Below are 18,286 nucleotides of genomic sequence, written 5' to 3'. Positions count from 1 at the left end.
AGGTAAAGTCCTTTTGCAGCTAGGAAGTTACCCAGCTAAATTCCCGTTTGCAGAGACGCTGCATGTGAGTGATGCCCGACATCACTGGGACCGCACACGTGCACACAGCTGTTTTTCCTACCTGTCCTCCACAAGCAAAGGCCAACTCCAGAAGTCCATTGGCGAGCCGCTTGCAGCTGGGGTCCAGTGAGGGCAGGCACTGCCCTTCGACTCCAGGTGCGATGCTTTTATAAACCAGGGAGAGAAGCTTTGTGCCGAGAGAATGCGGCTGATCTGCAGACTAGAATAAAGCAACACTGAAATACCCAACAGTGAGGTATGACATAGAAAAACACAATCTCACACCTTTCATTAATACAAATCCACGCTCACCAACACTGACCACTGCCTTCCAACTGTCAGGGACACTTTCACGCACCTCTGACTCCCGGCCACACAGGCACAAGAGCAGCTCGTGCCTAAAGGTCTTCAGAAGGTGCTGGAAATATTCAAGTGGCCTTTATTTTCATTTTACATGAATAAACTTTTACACTTACTGTCATATTTACACTCTAGGCAACACTGCCATGTGTGGAGCAAGTATTTCTCTAATTTCTATCTCGGCATGCTCTGTACGTTAACCGATATTTTAAAAAGGCTATAAATAAATCGACAACTGGCATAATGAGCTAAGAGAAACGTAAAACAAACTGGCACAGTTACCTGCGATGGCGCCATAACACGCAGAAAGCCAGCCCTGTGAAGCTGCTTCCAGGCCGACACGACGGACGCCAGCTCGGCCCGACTAGCGTGAGCGTCCAGGCCATAAAGGTCAACAGTGCAGAGCTCCTCAATGCTGGCCGTGCAGGGAAAACAAAAGGAAACCAGGTGAGTGCCGGTCTCATGACGTTACAGGACACTGAAGACTGTGTGCGTCCTGCTGCAATGTATTTACTAGCTTCCCGGTGCCCCAGTCCACCGCAAGGTCCTGGACAGCAAACCCAGGTTAAGCAAACTAGGGTGCGTGCCAATGCCGCAGGGACCACTCGGTGCCACCCGCAGGCTGTCTGCTGCCCTGAGGGCTAAGCCATGGAGGGGCCTCTGCGCCCCGCCCTCACCCCCACCCCGCCCCGAGGCTGCCCTGGAAGCCCCACCTCCGTGTCGTGACCTCCTCCCTGAGGCATGCCTCCAGCGCAGCGCAGTGCGGGGACGTCTTCAGGGCCTTCAGAAGGCCCACGCACACACTGGGGAGGTGGTCCATCACCGGGAAGTCCCCGACGTTGAAGCCCACGCTCGAGGGCGCACACAGTGTTCTCACCAGGAGCTTCGTAAGGTCTGCGCTGCACGAATCCTTCCCAAGGAGCTGCACAGACACACCCATCGGTCAGCGTTGGGACTTTCACCGCAGTGGACGGCCCAACAAGCGGGAAGGATGGGGTGGGGCTCAGACAGCACACAGTTCAGGCTCTGCGGTCCCTAGGTCTCCGCCGCGTGGACCTGACTGCCGTCACGGCGGAAGAGCAACCGTGGACCACACGTGGACAGGAGGGCCTGGAGGTGCCCCAGAGAAACCTTCACAGGGTGGCGCCGTGGGCTTCCAGCCCTGGCAGAGGCAGGGCCTGGCGCATAGCAGGCGCTGAGCGGGCACTGACGGGATGCGGGTCTCAGCCTCGCAGACACATTTACAAATGCTGGCTGATGCGCGTCTCGTCAGGCAGGTGCTTGATCACAGCATGACACACAGTAGCCAATGAACATCTAGGAAAACTGTGTCTTATGTGCACAGTGAGAATCTGAAGCACATGCAGAGTTTTATCGTTATTTTCAAGAAGAGACAACTCCTATAGCAAGGGAAAGTTCTAAGAAGGCCAGAACCACCAGTGGGTAGCCAAGCACAGGCCCCTTGATCAGGGCAGCGGGCGGGCCTACCTTCCAGCTGTCTGGGGAGGTGCCAAGCAGCGTTGTGGAGAACTCCAGGACCCGGACCACCACCGTGCATTTGCTGTAATTGTATCTTTCTGCCTCCTGTGGGCTGGGTCTGTCACCTGCGGCCCCGGCACCAAAGCACTTTTCTGCCGCCGTGATATCATGCAGAGCAATGCTTTCTAAGAAGAAAGCCACTGCTTTCCAAAGTGAAGACTGTGTTTCAGCACCTAGAAAAAATTGTATTAAAATGTTAACATACACTTCCTTCTAAACCCACTAAGATTAACGTAAAGTTCCGTCTTTAAGTATAGGTGTGATATACTTTCAGTCAAAATTTTAAAAGTTTTAATAAAAGCTGAATAAAACAGCACTTATTTCTTCTCATTTCAAAACACCACCTGAACAGAACTCAACTGCAGACTCGTACAGTAAGAACACACCTACGGAAGGTTAGGTCTTGGCTCTCAAACACTACCATGGGACCATAAATTAACATGATCTTTCTGAAGGGCTATTCGCCAAATCGTACTAAAAGCTTAAAAACACGTGCACACCAATTTCTATCAAAGGCTTAAAAGCTCATATGCTTTGATGCAGCACTGAAATTGTATCCTCGGGAAATAATGGCAGAATTGCAAAGATGTGCTTTGAAGATGTTAATTTTAGCATTGTTCTTAATAATAAAAAAATAGGAGCAGCCTAAATGTCCTTCAGAGGGCAACGGAGAGACACGCCACGGCAGTGGCCTTTACGCAGGAGGCTGCGACTGGCGTCCTATGGGATCAATTTCAGATCAACTCCCCAGCGGGTTTCTCCCAGAACTCGCGAGTGTGAGACACGCTCCGCCACAGGAAGGACGGACATGCTGTTCTCCACTCCGCAATCCAAGCACAGCTCACCGTTCTGGGGTAAAGGCAGGGGACACGTGACAACAATGGTGCACAAGCCAGGGGAGTGAACAAAGGTGGCGGCTGGTTAGGTCCTCTAGGGGACGGCTTCCAGGTCTTTGTTCTCCTTAGATTTAAGGAAGGCGATCAAACTGTCAACTGACAGGTCATTATGTATTCAAAAAACTGGGAGAAAATGTGTTCAGAACTGCATTCTCAAACACCAGAGACCCTGAACCCAACAGGCCAGGGGCCGTCTGACTCCTCCCAACCCCGTCACCTCTGACAGGCCTGCGGAGAGAAGAGCAGGCCCTCTGCTCAGACGCCGCCCCGGCTGGAACGGAGACCCCCCCCCCGCCCCGCCCCCCCCCCCAAACAGTCATGCAAAGAGCACAGCCCATTCTGAGGGCAAGTCTGAGGCTCCGCCCACAGTACGGGGTGGCAGGAGAACGGCCAGCTGCTCCGAGAACCCTGAAGCAGAGAGCACACCTGCCAGGCGACAGCCAGCTCCAGGTGCTGCTTCCCAGGGGACACCATTCCCAGAGCCAGCGCCTGCCCTCGTGGGCCACCGGGGCCCCCAGGGGGACAGAGCCTGCCCAGCACTCACATCCCACCCGCCTGACGTCCTTTGCAAACAACACCGTCACTACCGCACTACAACAGAGAAGCTCCAGGGACAGAAAGATGTGAGAAAACTAAAGACCCGCTCCACAGAGACATGGCACAAGACCAGAGGGCCTCAGGAAAACCTCAGAAGGTTACTTTGCACAAGGGTCACTGAGAACCTGTGCACAGGGCAAGAAAGCAGCACAGACTCCGGGCGGGGAGCCCCCCACCCTCACTGTGAGCTCGGAGACGCAGGCAGAGCTGAAGAAATGACACCCCGTGATCCTGTCCAACCAAAACCCCACCCATCTTGGCCCCGGCATGGTTCCAGGCAGAGCCGGACGGTGCTGACCCAGGGAGGCTCTACCCACCCAGGAGCTGGGCGGCACCAAGGGTCCCTGCGCCCAGGAAGGTGTTGTAGCACTCCAGCGCAGCCAGCAGCGCGTCCATCCACTGCAGCGTGGCACGCAGGCTGAACGGCCCGCGCAGCTGGCGGAGGGTGGGCTGGGTGAGGATGCCGGCTGGCGGACCGCAGGCTCCTCCGCCCTCAAATGCGTTTATGAGGAAGGAAATGCCTTCCTTCTGGATCAGGTCTCTCAGCCACAGGGAAGGGGATTTGTTGCCTTAAAAGAGAAATAAGATTAAAACACACATATAAATCACTTTCATGTAGTTAAAATCACTTGATCTAATCACTGTACCTAATTAAAAATAGCATCTCCCAATAATAAGAAACAAAAATTAAAAGTGTGGTATGCTAAAAATGTAATCAGACCAGAACAAGACAGGCAATATCACAATATTTCAAATAGTTTTCCATAAATGTCCCACATAAACGACCTACCAGTGCACTGAAATTCCAAAATGATCCAGGATAGTCTTATTTTAACCACAGCACTCACAACTTGCTCACTGTACTTACTGTCAAGAAAGTATTTCCACCAAAAGCCATTCTCTTCAGTTTCTTTAAACATTATTAACATAGTCGGATACCACCTGAATACCTATAAACTTCATACTCTTTCTCTTGCCTTTTTTCTTGAAAGTCATTATTGCTTTTTTTACGGAATAAACACAGAGCAGTCAGACACTCCAGCCCCTCTGCCTGTGCCACTGGCGGCCGCGGGGACCAGGCCTCGCCAGGCTGCTTCCTCGTCCACGGTGAGACGCACACAGTATCTACCTCTGAGGTTGTCACCAAGGCGAAGTGAACTGAAGCAGTTAATATCTGAAAAAGCACTTAGAATAGCATCTACCACGTGGTAAGTGCCGTGCTTATTAAATAAAAGAGTCAAATGATCTGCTTTTGAAAAGATATTTTTCTTTTAGGTATTAATCATTTTCTAAATTAAAGAAAAAAACATTAAAGTGTATTTTGTATGCTCTGAAATCAGTGGCTGTGAAAAGGTCAAGTCATTCTGACCCTAATGAAGGTACAGAAGAATCCAAAACAGTAATGTAATTCTGATGCAAAAGAAGAACTGGGGGCTTCCCTGGTGGTGCAGTGGTTAAGAATCCACCTGCCGATGCAGGGGACGTGCATTCGAGCCCTGGTCTGGGAAGATCCCACGTGCCACGGAGCAACTAAGCCCATGAGCCACAACTACTGAGCCTGCGTCCTGGAGCCCGTGCACCACAACTACTGAGCCTGCGCTCTAGAGCCCGTGAGCCACAACTACTGAAGCCCGTGCGCCTAGAGCCCGTGCTCCACAACAGGAGAAGCCACCGCAATGAGAAGCCCGCGAACCACAACGAAGAGTAGCCCCCACTCTCCACAACTAGAGAAAGCCTGCACGCAGCAACAAAGACCCAATGTAGCCAAAAATAAATAAATAAATAAATTTATTTTAAAAAAAAGAAGAAATTTTTTTTTACTGTGTCAAAAATACCTCTCACAAGCTATATAAGTAAAAGACTAGTACCATGTTTTCAGGGGTTGTTTTAGAAGAAATATTAAACTTTCCATTATTTTCACTAAGAAGAAATGAATAAAACTGTAACCATGAGTGAAGAACACTACTATATTTAAATTCTACGTCGAGTGCTAGCTAAGAGCGGCAGAAGAGGACGTGCAGAAAGGAAGGACCTGGGAAGACAGGTCTAGAGGGAAGCAAGACAAGCCGAGGATTGGGGGGGGGCCCTCCCCACTGTGAGGTGGTCTCTGTCTCTCTGCCTCTCCACCCAATCCGCCCCCACTCCCCGGTGTCGGCATCGGAAGGCCCCGACACGCAGCGGGGACACACCTGCACCTGTCATAACGTCCCATGGGTCTGGGTGTCCACATACCCGGCCCGACCACGCACACGGTACTACTGCAGGACACGGGACCTTGAAAATCACAGGGGCAAAGTCAAAGAAGAGGGCAGACACCCCACTGGAAGACACAGAAGAGGTGAGTCACGGTGGTAGCAGGGCAAGGTTCACCAGTACTCAGCATCCTGTGCTTACTAACAAAGACCACTCTGAGAGGCAGAGCGCTATTACTTCCCTGAAAGTATGTAGCAGGCAGCTACGAAGAAGAGCAGCGGAAACGTCTGCGATCAGCCAAGCTGACGCCGCTGGAACCGCGGGGCCTGCAGCCAGCAGTGCTACCTCCGCAGTCTGGGCCTTAGTTTCCTCTAAAAATAAGGAGAAGATGCCCCGCCCTCCATCCCATCCACTCTTCACTGACTTCGTTGTGAGAATGACAACAGGTAAAGCAAACTTGTTAACTAAAAGCAGTAAGCGTATATAAAATACTAATAATGTTTTTAAAACAATTCTCTACATTAAAAAACACAAATATACATTTCTACCATATACGTAAAATTATAGTCTAGTAGATAATTACATCCTCTGTATTTATATGGTATACGTAATGCATAGTATGAATACAATCACAACATACAGTATGCAGAATATATAGTATTTAACATAACGCATTCCACAGCATACATCATGTTCGAGCATAACACATGCAGCACCCTTCTAAGTCTCAGAATGACATGCAGTCATTTCCACCTGCTGCCCCTGAAGCAGCCCCGCAGAGGCCCTCCAAGCCCCTTGCTCAAGAGAACCAGCTCACGGTCCGCTGTGTGCGGGCACCTCCTCACCCAGATGCACATGCCCTGGTTCTGGACTAGTGCCCAGTGCACGTGAAGGGGAGCCAGGGCCGGAGTCTGTCCTGGGGCACAGCTTCCCCATGCCTGAGCTACTGAACCCCACACCTGAGCTACCAATACATTTATTCCTGAGAAATTTAGAAATTGTCTCAAGTCTCTTAAGTAGTTTAATGGTTTAGTACAGTAACGACTGAAAAGCATAGGTCCATTGCTTTCCTTTAATACCAAATGATCTGAGATCATTCAGACTTAGGAGTCTGGCAATTCCTTATTAATTACAGGCCAAAAAACACAACTGCATTACTTCATTAACTATTTTTTTAATATATATAACTGTTTTTTTTAAATTTATACTTGGCTGCATTGAGTCTGCTGCTGCACGTGGCTTGCTCTAGTTGTGGCGAGCAGGGGCTACTCTTCCTTGCGGTGCGTGGGCTTCTCATTGCGGTGGCTTCTCTTGTTGAGGAGCATGGGCTCTAGGCATGAGGGCTTCAGTAGTTGCAGCACGCAGGCTCAGCAGTTGTGGCTCGCAGGCTCTAGAGCACAAGCTCAGTAGTTGCGGCACACGGGCTCAGTAGTTGTGACTTGCGAGCTCTAGAGCACAGGCTCAGTAGTTGTGGCGCACGGGCTTAGTTGCTCTGCGGCATGCGGGATCTTCCCGGACCAGGGCTCGAACCCGTGTCCCCTGCACTGGCAGGCAGATTCTTCACCACTGCGCCACCAGGGAAGTCCCGCTTCATTAACTATTAATAAGATTTCTAAACCTTAATTGAATATCGTGTTAACTACTATGGTCATCCAATCCTTCCTTCTTTCTTTTAAGTGGGACAGAAAAGCAAAGATGCGGAATAAAAGGTACTAGGAAATTCTAAGTTCACCTCTTCTGTATCGTCTAACATCAAAAGCATTTTTTTCTTTCCTTCTATAAATCTTTGAGAAATGTACAGCCATAATTTATCACCTGTCTTACAAATGATCTGTAATGATTATTTTTTGTACTTATTCTTTGTATGTATTAGAACGTACTTATTTTTTATATTTATTAGAACATATTACATTTATCTAAATAATGGAAATATCATGTTTTATATAAGTGCGTCTCTAAACTACTAGCAAAAGTCATTTATAGGGCATAAAGACCATCATACCTGGCAACAAAGGAACAAACTTATAAAAGAGTTCTATGGACTTGTGTCGACATTCTGTCTGGGGCCTCCCACAATTGGAGAAAAGCCACTGGACCACGTCTGATAAACACAAGGGTGCCGTAGGTGGAAAGCCTCTGCATGGAGAATACATGTATTTAATATTCACACTCCAACATTCAGCATTTAGCTGGCCCCAGAGTCTAAAAACCATACATTCAATTTTGCTACCCTGATACATGTAGAAACCATATTTAAAGGCATTCAATTTATTTTTAGTGTATTATCATTAGAATACAATCAAAACGTCACAGGTGAAATAGGTCCTAAATGCTGCCTTCCTTTTATTTTTTTAATTGAGGGAAAATTAAAAAGCATTTCTTAAAAGATCAGCACCAAGTCTTTGCATGTTCCCTTTTCAATGCACTGTAAACTGAAAGGGGGTTTAGGTTCTGAAGTAGTGCTTCTCAAACTGTGGTCCCTGGACCAGCTACATCAGTATTAGCTTGGCAGAAAGGCAAATTCTCAGCCCCACCCTAAACCTACTGAAGCCAATTCCAGAGCAAGGCCCAGCGACCTGTACTGTATGTAACCAGACCCCAAGGTAATTCTACTGCTCAAGTGTGAGCATGAATGACCTGGAGAGATGTCATACTCGCGGCAGAATCTGGAAGAATCAATTTTAAAACCACAGAGGGAGTATTAATGTCCAGTCTACAGGCTATGCTTCTGCAGAGTGGTGGGCGCCAGCAGACACCAGAGCCCCCAGACCCCTGCACAGACCTGGGGGGAGAGGCATGGCACACCCGCACCCCGTCTGAGAAAGAGACCTTGCCGGGATGGAAATGGGAGCAAAGACTGGAAACCACTGGGCAATAAGCCAGCCTTGGTTTTGAGTGGCTTTATTTCATAATCTGCAACCTCATTCTGTCAAAATCCTACTATTTCAATATTTTAGTTCTTACATTTCAAATCTACTCCATAACAAACAGCTCATGCAGATTCCAAGCAAATAATTCCACACCAAATTCGTATTCAGAATTAGTGCAGACAAATGTCTCAGTTACAAAGCTGATTTTCAAGTTGTATCCACTATCCCAACCAAGATGACACCTTAAACAAAGCTCTTTCAAACATAAAACTTTTAAGTTACTTTGGAATATTGACTCTTTATACTTCCACAAATTCCTCCTGGATTCTCCTGTGTTAACTGAGAATTAGTTTTATGTTCGGGGGAAAGAAAAAGAAAAAGGAAGCAACATCACCTACCGGGGACAGCGTCGCTTTTTTGCTTTGTTTAAAGAAACGTGCTTCTTCTCGACGATGCGCCCCAGGTGATCGATAGCATCGCAGCATTGCTGAACTGTACCTGCTCTCAACACAAACAGAGATTGCTGAAGGAGGTCTACAGCTGATCATCATTAACAAAGTAGTACTACAGGCTTATTGGCCTAGTTTTGTAATTAAAAAGGTGATTTTACAAAAGAGTGTTTTTCATCCCTCAAAATACAACACTGCACATCCAAATACAAAACCCACGTTTAAGATCGCAGGACAGCAAGGCACAGCCTTGCGTACAGGTCTGAGATGGAAGGGCTCTGCAGGTGTTACAAAACCCACAAAGCAGGCCAGAGCCCGTGCACCCCACTGAAGGCTATTATTTCAGGGGGTCAGTTCCTTGACCCGCACTTTTCTCATGTAGGTTAAACTATATTACAGTTAATAATACAGCCACTGCAGGAGAAGAAGAGAAATAAAATAGTAAAACCATCTACAGGCGTCTAGGGTTATTCAGGAAAGGGGCCTCACACAGCCTATTTTGACCTCTGTTACCAAGGAAGTTTTCTTTCTACACTTTTTAACTATGGCAGTGATTTTTTAAAGAGTAAAATTTCATCTACGCCTTTTAGCTATGGCAGTGATTTTAAAAGAGTAAAATTTCACTTGTTGAGAAAATTCCCCTATATACGATGTCAAGATAAGGCAATTTTAAGCTAATGACGGCTGACGGCAGGACTGAATTTTAAGTGTTTTTGCTCATGAGTAGGGCTATCACCATGGAGGACAACAGAGCTTCAATCTGTCAAAAAATGAGAGACACCACCATTTGGCAAGTGAGAGGGGGTCCCCACGGCACCCGCTGCGAGAGCCACATCAGGGTCCACACGCCCCGGGCCAGACGCCCTGCAGACTGAGCGGGGAGATGCCAGGAAGTTTTCCAGCCCCAGAACTCCTGGGTAGTCCCGACAGCTTCTGGACAGAAGTTAACTGCAAAGACGATCATTTATTACTCTCTTTGCCACTTCAGCATATTTCTGACTTAGTATTTTAAAATGACGTCTTAGTTACTGTCAAAATAGCCTTATTACAATTCTGTAAGGAAACCTACTTTCTACCTTCTAGGTGTCATTAGTGAATTCAGAGACAAGGGCCAGCTTTCTTTAGCTCGTGTCAGCTGTGCCCTTTCACTGGAGCTTCACAGCAGGCCTGCCCCACCTGCCCTGGCCAGGATCCCTGACCAACCAGGGGTCAAGCTGAGTGGATGCCAGGGGACACGGCGAGTCGTAGAGGAGGCACTGAAGCCTCTTGTAACAAGCGGGTTTGAGGCAGCAGAGGGCCCCACCTCCCCTTCACTTATCACCCTAAACGGGGATGTGAGGAGAAGACAGCACCTTACGAGGGGGTGACCCAGGCCCCCGCATAGACAGGCTCGCTGCGCACACACAGAGAGCCCGAATGGGACCTACCCAAGGACCTCTCATCCGCATGTGCTAAGGCCAGACTTTCCACGTATGTAACCAAGGCTTCAAACACAAACTGTTCTACCAGAGACTCTTCCTCCCTGAAAAATAAAGAATATTGAGCCTTATCTGAGAAGACAATAAAACAGAAACAATGACGGGAAAAAGTTATGTTATTAAAGAATACATACCTTAATGAAATTTGTCTTTAAAAATGCCGCAAATCTTTTAAAACATAAAACCTAAAACACTTCTGAAAGAAGAAAACCTGGTCAAAAACAGACCAAGAGGCACAGGCTTTTTTACTGTTACAAGCACCCTCCTCACCTGTGGACCTGCTCACAGCACATAACCTAAAACCTAAAGCCACTGTTCTGACCACACTCCACACACCTCATCAAAATTACATGTAGCAGAAAAGAAGACCTGGTACTACGTCCACATTTTTTTAAATAACGGAATTTTAAAAGTTCTCTACCGGGGCTTCCCTGGTGGCACAGTGGTTGAGGGTCTGCCTGCTAATGCAGGGGACGCGGGTTCGGGCCCTGGTCTGGGAGGATCCCACGTGCCGCGGAGCAACTAGGCCCGTGAGCCACAACTACTGAGCCTGTGCGTCTGAAGCCTGTGCTGCGCAACGGGAGAGGCCACAATAGTGAGAGGCCCACGCGCTGCGATGAAGAGTGGTCCCCGCTTGCCACAACTAGAGAAAGCCCTCGCACAGAAACTGAAACCCAACACAGCAAAAATAAATAAATTAAAAAAAAAAAAGTTCTATACCTATCCAAAAGTAAGTTAACATCAACAGTCATCTCTGGGCCTTTTACAAGCATATCCGCCACATGTGAACAACTACCTGGACCACAATATCTGTGGACCAACCACTGACGTCACACTCATGGGTAGGTCACAGGCACAGGCCAGCCTCTCCCTGGAAAATCTGTTCCTCAGTGACACAAGACAGTGAATGATTAAGCACACAACGCCAGGCAGGGGCACTAAGGCTCATGGGCGCTCTAGCTGTGTGACCAAGTGCAGGGTCACTGCTCCACCTCTGAGGTGGTGATTTCCTGAAACAGGACCAGAGTGAGGAACCAGCAGGCGCTGGAGGGTGGGGGGGACTGAGAACAGGACCGCACACCGCTGTTTGGTTTGGGAGGACTATCACCCTAATTTTTTAAATTTGAATCCTAGAGGGGGACCCACAAGCTCCAAGTGCCCGCCACGACACCCCACCACACACCCAGATGTGACACTGACACTAAAGGGCATCGCGCTGTGGGCCACGAAGGCGGATGCAGCACAGGAGTCGGAACTAGGGGCCAAGGCTCACCTGGAAGAGCGACGTGCGGCCAGACCATAGAAGGGGGGTTGGGGTCAGAGTCCCAGGCTGGCTACAGTAGCTTGTATCTTAGATGCCAAAACCATTTGAAGTAGCAAGGAGGAAATGACATGACCAAATGATACTCCAAATCCACGATCCCCAAGGAAAGCTCTCCAAAACAGTTCACGAGCTTGCAGGATGGAAGCACCCTAACTTGTACTTACATCACTCAACACACAATCCCTCGAACACGGTTCCCTCGGGCATCATTTCTCAAAGCCACCCGGAATGTAGTCCAGCAAATCCGAGCATCCGAGAAAGACGGCAACAGGGGAAAGGCAACAAGGCCCAACAGGACGGAGGGGGGAGCGCGCGGGCGCACAGTCGGGTCAGACAGGGTGGGCGAGTGGGGCGGAGAGGAGCTCTCCACCCCGACAGACCCAAAGGAGCCAGGCCCAACGACCCCCTGCGTGACGCTGCCCTCCAGCCCAGGTTCAGCCTGGACTGTCGACTGCGCTCACTGACCCCACGAGAGAATTCTGCTCTGACCTGCTCCTGACACCCAAGTCAGGCCACTGGGGTCTCAGAAGCAGAAACTAAAGGGCAGTCCACATTCTTGGACGGTACTTCTCCCCAATGTCAGTTGTGGGTCCACTTCACACATTTCTAGAGAGCTCGGCTTCCCAGGACTAACGATGGACTTTGTCAACCTAATTCCTTGGACCAGGCTCCTGTCCTCTGAGAAGCTGAAGCCAGTCTCTGTTCAGCAGTTTCCCAGGATCCTTTACCTGACAGTGAAAACACTGACCCAAACTTCCCTGGCCGTGTCTATGCCTAACAGCTGCTTTCCGAAACCAAGAGCACACCGATTAGGGTACATACCAATATACAGAGAATGAAACAAAACAGCAAAGCAAGGGAACAAGTGACATCCAAGTCAGGAGAAGGATTACCTTAGGGCAGGGCGGATCTAAAATACTGATAGTGCTCCACTTCTAAAGCTAGGTGGTCAATATGCGGGCACTTCTGTTGCTATTATTATTATACAAACTTTACACATTTTAGGGCTTTCAAATTGAGGCATAACTGACATACGTTGCATCAGTTTCAGGTGCACAACGTAGCAGTTCGCTATTTGTACATGTTACACAACCATCACTGCAAGCCTAGTCAACATCAGTCACCACACCTACTTACAACATGTTGTACCTTGTGATGAGAACTTTTAATATCTTCTCTCTCAGCAACTTCCATATATAGGATACAGTGTTATTAACTGTAGTCATCATGCTGTGCATTACTCCACCAGGACTTACTTCTTTTCTAACTTAAAATTTGTAGCTTTTGATCCCCTTCACCCATTTCTCTGAGCCCCCAGCCCTGGCTTTAGCAACCACCAATCTGTTCTCTGTATCTATGAGCTTGTTTGTTTGCTGTTGTTGTTTACAATTTCATATATAAGTGAGATCACACAGTATTTGTCTTATTCTGTCTGACTTATCTCACTTAGCATAATGCCCACTAGGTCCATCCATGTTGTCACAAATGGCAAGATTTTCTTCTTTTTTATGGCTGAGTAATATTCGTGTGTGTGTGTGTGTGTGTGTGTGTGTGTGTGTGTGTGTGTGTGTGTGTGTGTGTGTGTGTGTGTGTGTGTGTGTGTGTATTAGATATTCTATATCCATTCATCTCTCAATAGGCACTTAGGTGGCTTCCATGTCTTGGCTATTACAAATAATGCTGCAATGAACATGGGGTGCATAAATCTCCTCAAATTAGCGTTTTCATTTTCTTTGGATAAATACCCAGGGGTGGAATTGCTGGATTGTATGGTAGTTCTATTTTTAATTTTTTGAGGAACCTCCACACTATTTTCCACAGTGGCTACACAAATTTACATTCCCGTCAACAGTGCACAAGGGTTCCCTTTTCTCCACACCCTCACTAGCATTTGGTATTTGTAGACTTTTTGATGACGGCCATTCTGACCAGTGTGAGGTGATACCTCATTGTGGTTTTGATCTGCATTTCCCTGATGATTAGTGATGTTAAGCATCTTTTCACGTACCTGTTGGCCATTTCTATGTCTTTTTTGGGAAAATGTCTTGTCAGATATTCTGCTCATTTTTCTAATCAGATTTTTTGCCATTGAGCTCTCTATATATTTTGGATATTAACCCTTTATTAGATATATGATTTGCAACTATATTCTCCCATTCAGTAGGTTACCTTTTCATTTTGTTGACCGTTTGCTGTGCAGAAGTTTTTAGTTGGATGTAATCCCACTTGTCTATTTTTGCTTTTGGTGTCAGATTCAAAAAATCATCCCTAAGACCTATGTCAGGAAGCTTACCAGACCTATGTCAGGGAGCTTACCACCTATGTTTTCTTCTAGGAGTTTTATGGTTTCAGGTCTTACGTTCAAATCTTTACTCCATTTTGAGTTAGTTTTTGTGAATGGTGTAAGACAGGGGTCCAGTTCTCGCAACACCGTTTATTGAAGAGGCTGTCTTTCTCCACTGTGTATTCCTGGCTCCTCTGTCATAAAATTAATTGACCATAAGTGTGTGGATTTATTTCTGGGCATTCTGTTCTGTTCCAATGATCTATGTGACTGTATTTCTGCCAACACCATGTTGTTTTGATTACTATAACTTTGTACAGTAGTTGGAAATCAGGAAGTGTGATGCTTCCAGCCTTGTTCTTTTTCAGGATTGCTTTGACTTTTCAGGGTCTTTGTGGTTCCATACAAATTTTAGGACTGTTTGCCCTATTTCTGTGAAAAAAGCCATTGGAATTTTGATAGGGATTGCACTCAATCTGAAGATTGCTTTGGGTAGTGTGGAAATTTTAACAATATTAATTCTTCCAATCCATGAGCACAGAATACCTATTTATTTGTGTCTTCTTCAATTTCTGTCATCAATGTCTTACAGTTGTCAGTGTACAGGTCTTTCACCCCCTTGGTTAAATTTATCCCTAGGTATTTTATTCCTCTTGATACAGCTGTAAATGAGATTGTTTTCTTTTTCTTTTTCTTTTTGGCTGCGTTGGGTCTTCTTTGTTGCTGCGCGTGGGCTTTCTCTAGTTGCGGTGAGCGGGGACTATTCTCTGTTGCGGTGCGCAGGCTTCTCACTGCAGTGGCTTCTCTTGTTGCAGAGCACAGGCTGTAGGCGTGCAGGCTTCAGTGGTTACAGCACGCAGGCCCTAGAGCACACAGGCTTCAGTAGTTGTGGCTCACGGGCTCTAGAGCACAAGCTCAGTAGTTGTGGCGCACAGGCTTAGTTGCTCCGCAGCATGTCGGATCTTCCCGGACTAGGGCTCGAACCCATGTCCCCTGCATTGGCAGGCGGATTCTTAACCACTGTGCCACTGGGGAAGTCCTGAGATTGTTTTCTTAATTTCAATTTCTGACTGTTCATTATGAGTACATAGACAGGCAACAGACTTTTGTATACTGATTTTGTATCCTGCAATTTTACTGAGTTTATTAGTTCTAACAGTTTTATTGGTGGAGTCTTTAGGGTTTTCTATCTGTAATATCATGTCATCTGCAAATAGTGACAATTTTACATGTTTTTAAACATTCTTCTATACACACAGGTTTCACAATTTAAAAAACTAAAAGGAAAAAACGTATCAAAATACCAAGGGCATTTTTCACAGGACTAGAATAATTTTAAATTTTGTATGGAAATACAAAAGACGCCAAATAGCCAAAACAATCTTGAGAAAGAATAACAGAGCTGGAGGCATCACGCTCCCTGACTTCAGACTATACCGTATGGTAATCAAAACAGCATGGTATTAGCACAAAACAGATGTATAGATCAATGGAACAGAGCAGAGAGCCCAGAAATAAGCTCACGCACTTATGGTCAATTAATCTATGACAAAGGAGGCAAGAATATACAATGCAGAAAAGACAGTCTCTTCAATAACTGGTGCTGGGAAAACCGGACAGCTACACGTAGAAGAATGAAATTAGAACATTCATTCTCTAACGGCATACAAAAAAATAAACTCAAAATGGATTAAACACCTAAGCGTACAACTGGAAACCTTAAAACTCCTAGAAGAAAATACAGACAGAACACTCTCTGACATAAATTGTAGCAATGTTTTCTGTCTCCTAAAGCAAAGAAAACAAAAAGAAACAAAGGAGGCCTAATTAAACCTAAAAACTTCTGCACAGCAAAGGAAACCATCAACAAAACAAAATGACAACCTACTGAACGGGAGAAAATATCTGCAAATGATAAGATGAATATAGGGCTAATATCCAAAATATACAAACAGCTCAAACAGCTCAGTATCAAAAAAACAAAGACCTGAATAGACATTTTTGCAAAGAAGACACACAGATAGCCAACAGGCATATGAAAAGACGCTCAACATGGTTAATCATCAGGGAAGTACAATCAAAACCACAATGAGACATCACCTCACACGTGGCAGATGACTATCACCAAAAAGACCGCAAATAACAAGTACTGGCGAGGAAGCGGAGAAAAGTGCGCCTCGTGCGCTGTGCGTGGGAATGTAAATTAGTGCAGCCACTGCGGAGAACAGTGTGGAGATTCCTCAAAAAACTAAAAATAGAGCTACCATACAGCCCAGCAATTCCACTCCTGGGTATTTATCCAAAAAACCCAAAAACACTTATTTGAAAAACTACATGCACCCCACTGTTCATAGCAGCACTATTCACAATTGCCAAGACATGGAAACAACCTAAGTGTCCATCAACAATGTGTCCAACAATGGATAAAGACGATGTGGTAAGGGACTTCCCTGGCAGTCCAGTGGTTAGGACTCCGTGCTTCCACTGCAGGGGGCACAGGTTAGATCCCTGGTCAGGCCGAAGAAATAAATAAATAAAAGATGTGGTAAATATATACAATGAATGTTACTCAGCCATAAAAAAGAATGAAAATAATTCCATTTGCAGCTACATGGATGGACCTACAGAGTATTATGCTTAGTGAAATACACCAGATGAATACTGTATGATACCACTTGTATGAGAACTCTAAAAAATAAAACAAACATATGTATATAACAAAACAGAACCAGACTCACAGATATAAAGAACAAATTAGTGGTTACCAGAGGGAAGGAGGAGGGGCAAAAAAGGGGTAGGGGACTTAGAGACACAAACTACTATGCATAAAACAGATAAGCAACAAGGATATAATGTACAGCACAGGAAAACAGCCAATATTTTATAATAACTATAAATGGAGCATAACCTTTAAAAACTGTGAATCACTACACTGTACACCTGAAACATACATTTTACATCAACTATACCTCAACTAAAAAAATCAACACAGTGGCTTCAAACTCCAGTCGATTTTTTTTTTCTTTGCGGCACGCGGGCCCCTCACCGCTGCGGCCTGCCCCCCGCTGCCGTGGAGCACAGGCTCCGGACACGCAGGCCCAGTGGCCACGGCCCACGGGCCCAGTCGCTCGGCGGCAGGCAGGATCCCCCCAGACCGGGGCACGAACCCACGCCCCCTACATCAGCAGGCGGACCCCCAACCACTGCGCCACCAGGGAAGCCCTCCAGTCGATTTTCATACAAACGTGCACATGCCCACACACATGCAGAGACAGATTCCTATCCATCCAGCTATCCTCTCTCTATCCATCTACCACCGATCTATCCATCCATCCAAAATCTATCTACTTATCATCCACCTACCTCTCCAACCATCATCCACCCATCCATCCATCATCCATCCATTGTCCGTCCACCCATCCATCTATCCACCCATCCATCATCCATCCATCCATCCACCATCCATCCATCTATCCACCCATCCATCCAACTAAAACCTATCTACTTATCATCCACCTACCTCTCCAACCATCATCCACCCATCCATCCATCATCCATCCATCTATCCACCCATCCATCATCCATCCATCCATCCACCCATCCATCCAACTAAAATCTATCTACTTATCATCCACCTACCTCTCCAACCATCATCCACCCATCCATCCATCATCCATCCATCTATCCACCCATCCATCATCCATCCATCCATCCATCCATCCAACTAAAATCTATCTACTTATCATCCACCTACCTCTCCATCCATCATCCATCCCTCCATCATCCATCCATCATCTTATTTTCACAACTGCTCCCCTCATCACTAACCCAACTGCCAATTCCTGAGAGAAGCTATTCTGACCAAATGAGGTCAGATTCCTCATTATAAGGTTCCTTAGTAATCATGTACCACTACTTAATTTTTTTTTTCCCATGCTGCACAGTAGTGGGATCTTAGTTCCCCGACCAGGTATTGAACCCGGGCAGCCGGCAATGAAAGTGCAGTGTCCTAACCACTGGACCGCCAGGGAATTCCCTGTACCGCTACTTAAAAGCACTAATTCCAGCTACAGATTTTACCTTTATCTTTGTGATTGGTTGAATATTATCTACCTGTCTTTTTAAAATGCAGCCCTCACGAAGGGCTACATCTTTGTATCTCCAGCATTCGGCATGATGCCTGGCACATAACAGTCTGACCTAGCAAACAGTACTAAATGAACAAACGAACAAACA

At 46.6% G+C, this 18,286-nt stretch overlaps 1 protein-coding gene across 5 annotated transcripts in view; it reads right to left on the bottom strand.

Moving 5' to 3' along the window:
• Positions 1–18,286, bottom strand: part of PRKDC (protein kinase, DNA-activated, catalytic subunit) — a 152,766-nt gene that overhangs the window by 86,764 nt on the left and 47,716 nt on the right. For all 5 annotated transcript variants that reach the window (XM_079902162.1, XM_079902164.1, XM_079902165.1 and 2 more), the window contains exons 28-35: positions 10,392–10,486; positions 8,914–9,013; positions 7,648–7,781; positions 3,770–4,021; positions 1,909–2,132; positions 1,134–1,342; positions 703–835; positions 122–280 (exon numbers count right to left, since the gene is read on the bottom strand). In XM_079902162.1, coding sequence (XP_079758288.1) covers positions 122–280; positions 703–835; positions 1,134–1,342; positions 1,909–2,132; positions 3,770–4,021; positions 7,648–7,781; positions 8,914–9,013; positions 10,392–10,486 — 1,306 coding nt within the window. The remainder of the gene's footprint in view (positions 1–121; positions 281–702; positions 836–1,133; positions 1,343–1,908; positions 2,133–3,769; positions 4,022–7,647; positions 7,782–8,913; positions 9,014–10,391; positions 10,487–18,286) is intronic.

This window comes from Stenella coeruleoalba (genome assembly GCF_951394435.1).
Source record: "Stenella coeruleoalba genome assembly, chromosome: 17".
In the NCBI taxonomy this organism is placed as follows: Eukaryota; Metazoa; Chordata; class Mammalia; order Artiodactyla; family Delphinidae; genus Stenella; species Stenella coeruleoalba.
Note: the sequence above shows the minus strand (reverse complement) of the source record. Positions and strands in the feature narration are given on the sequence as shown.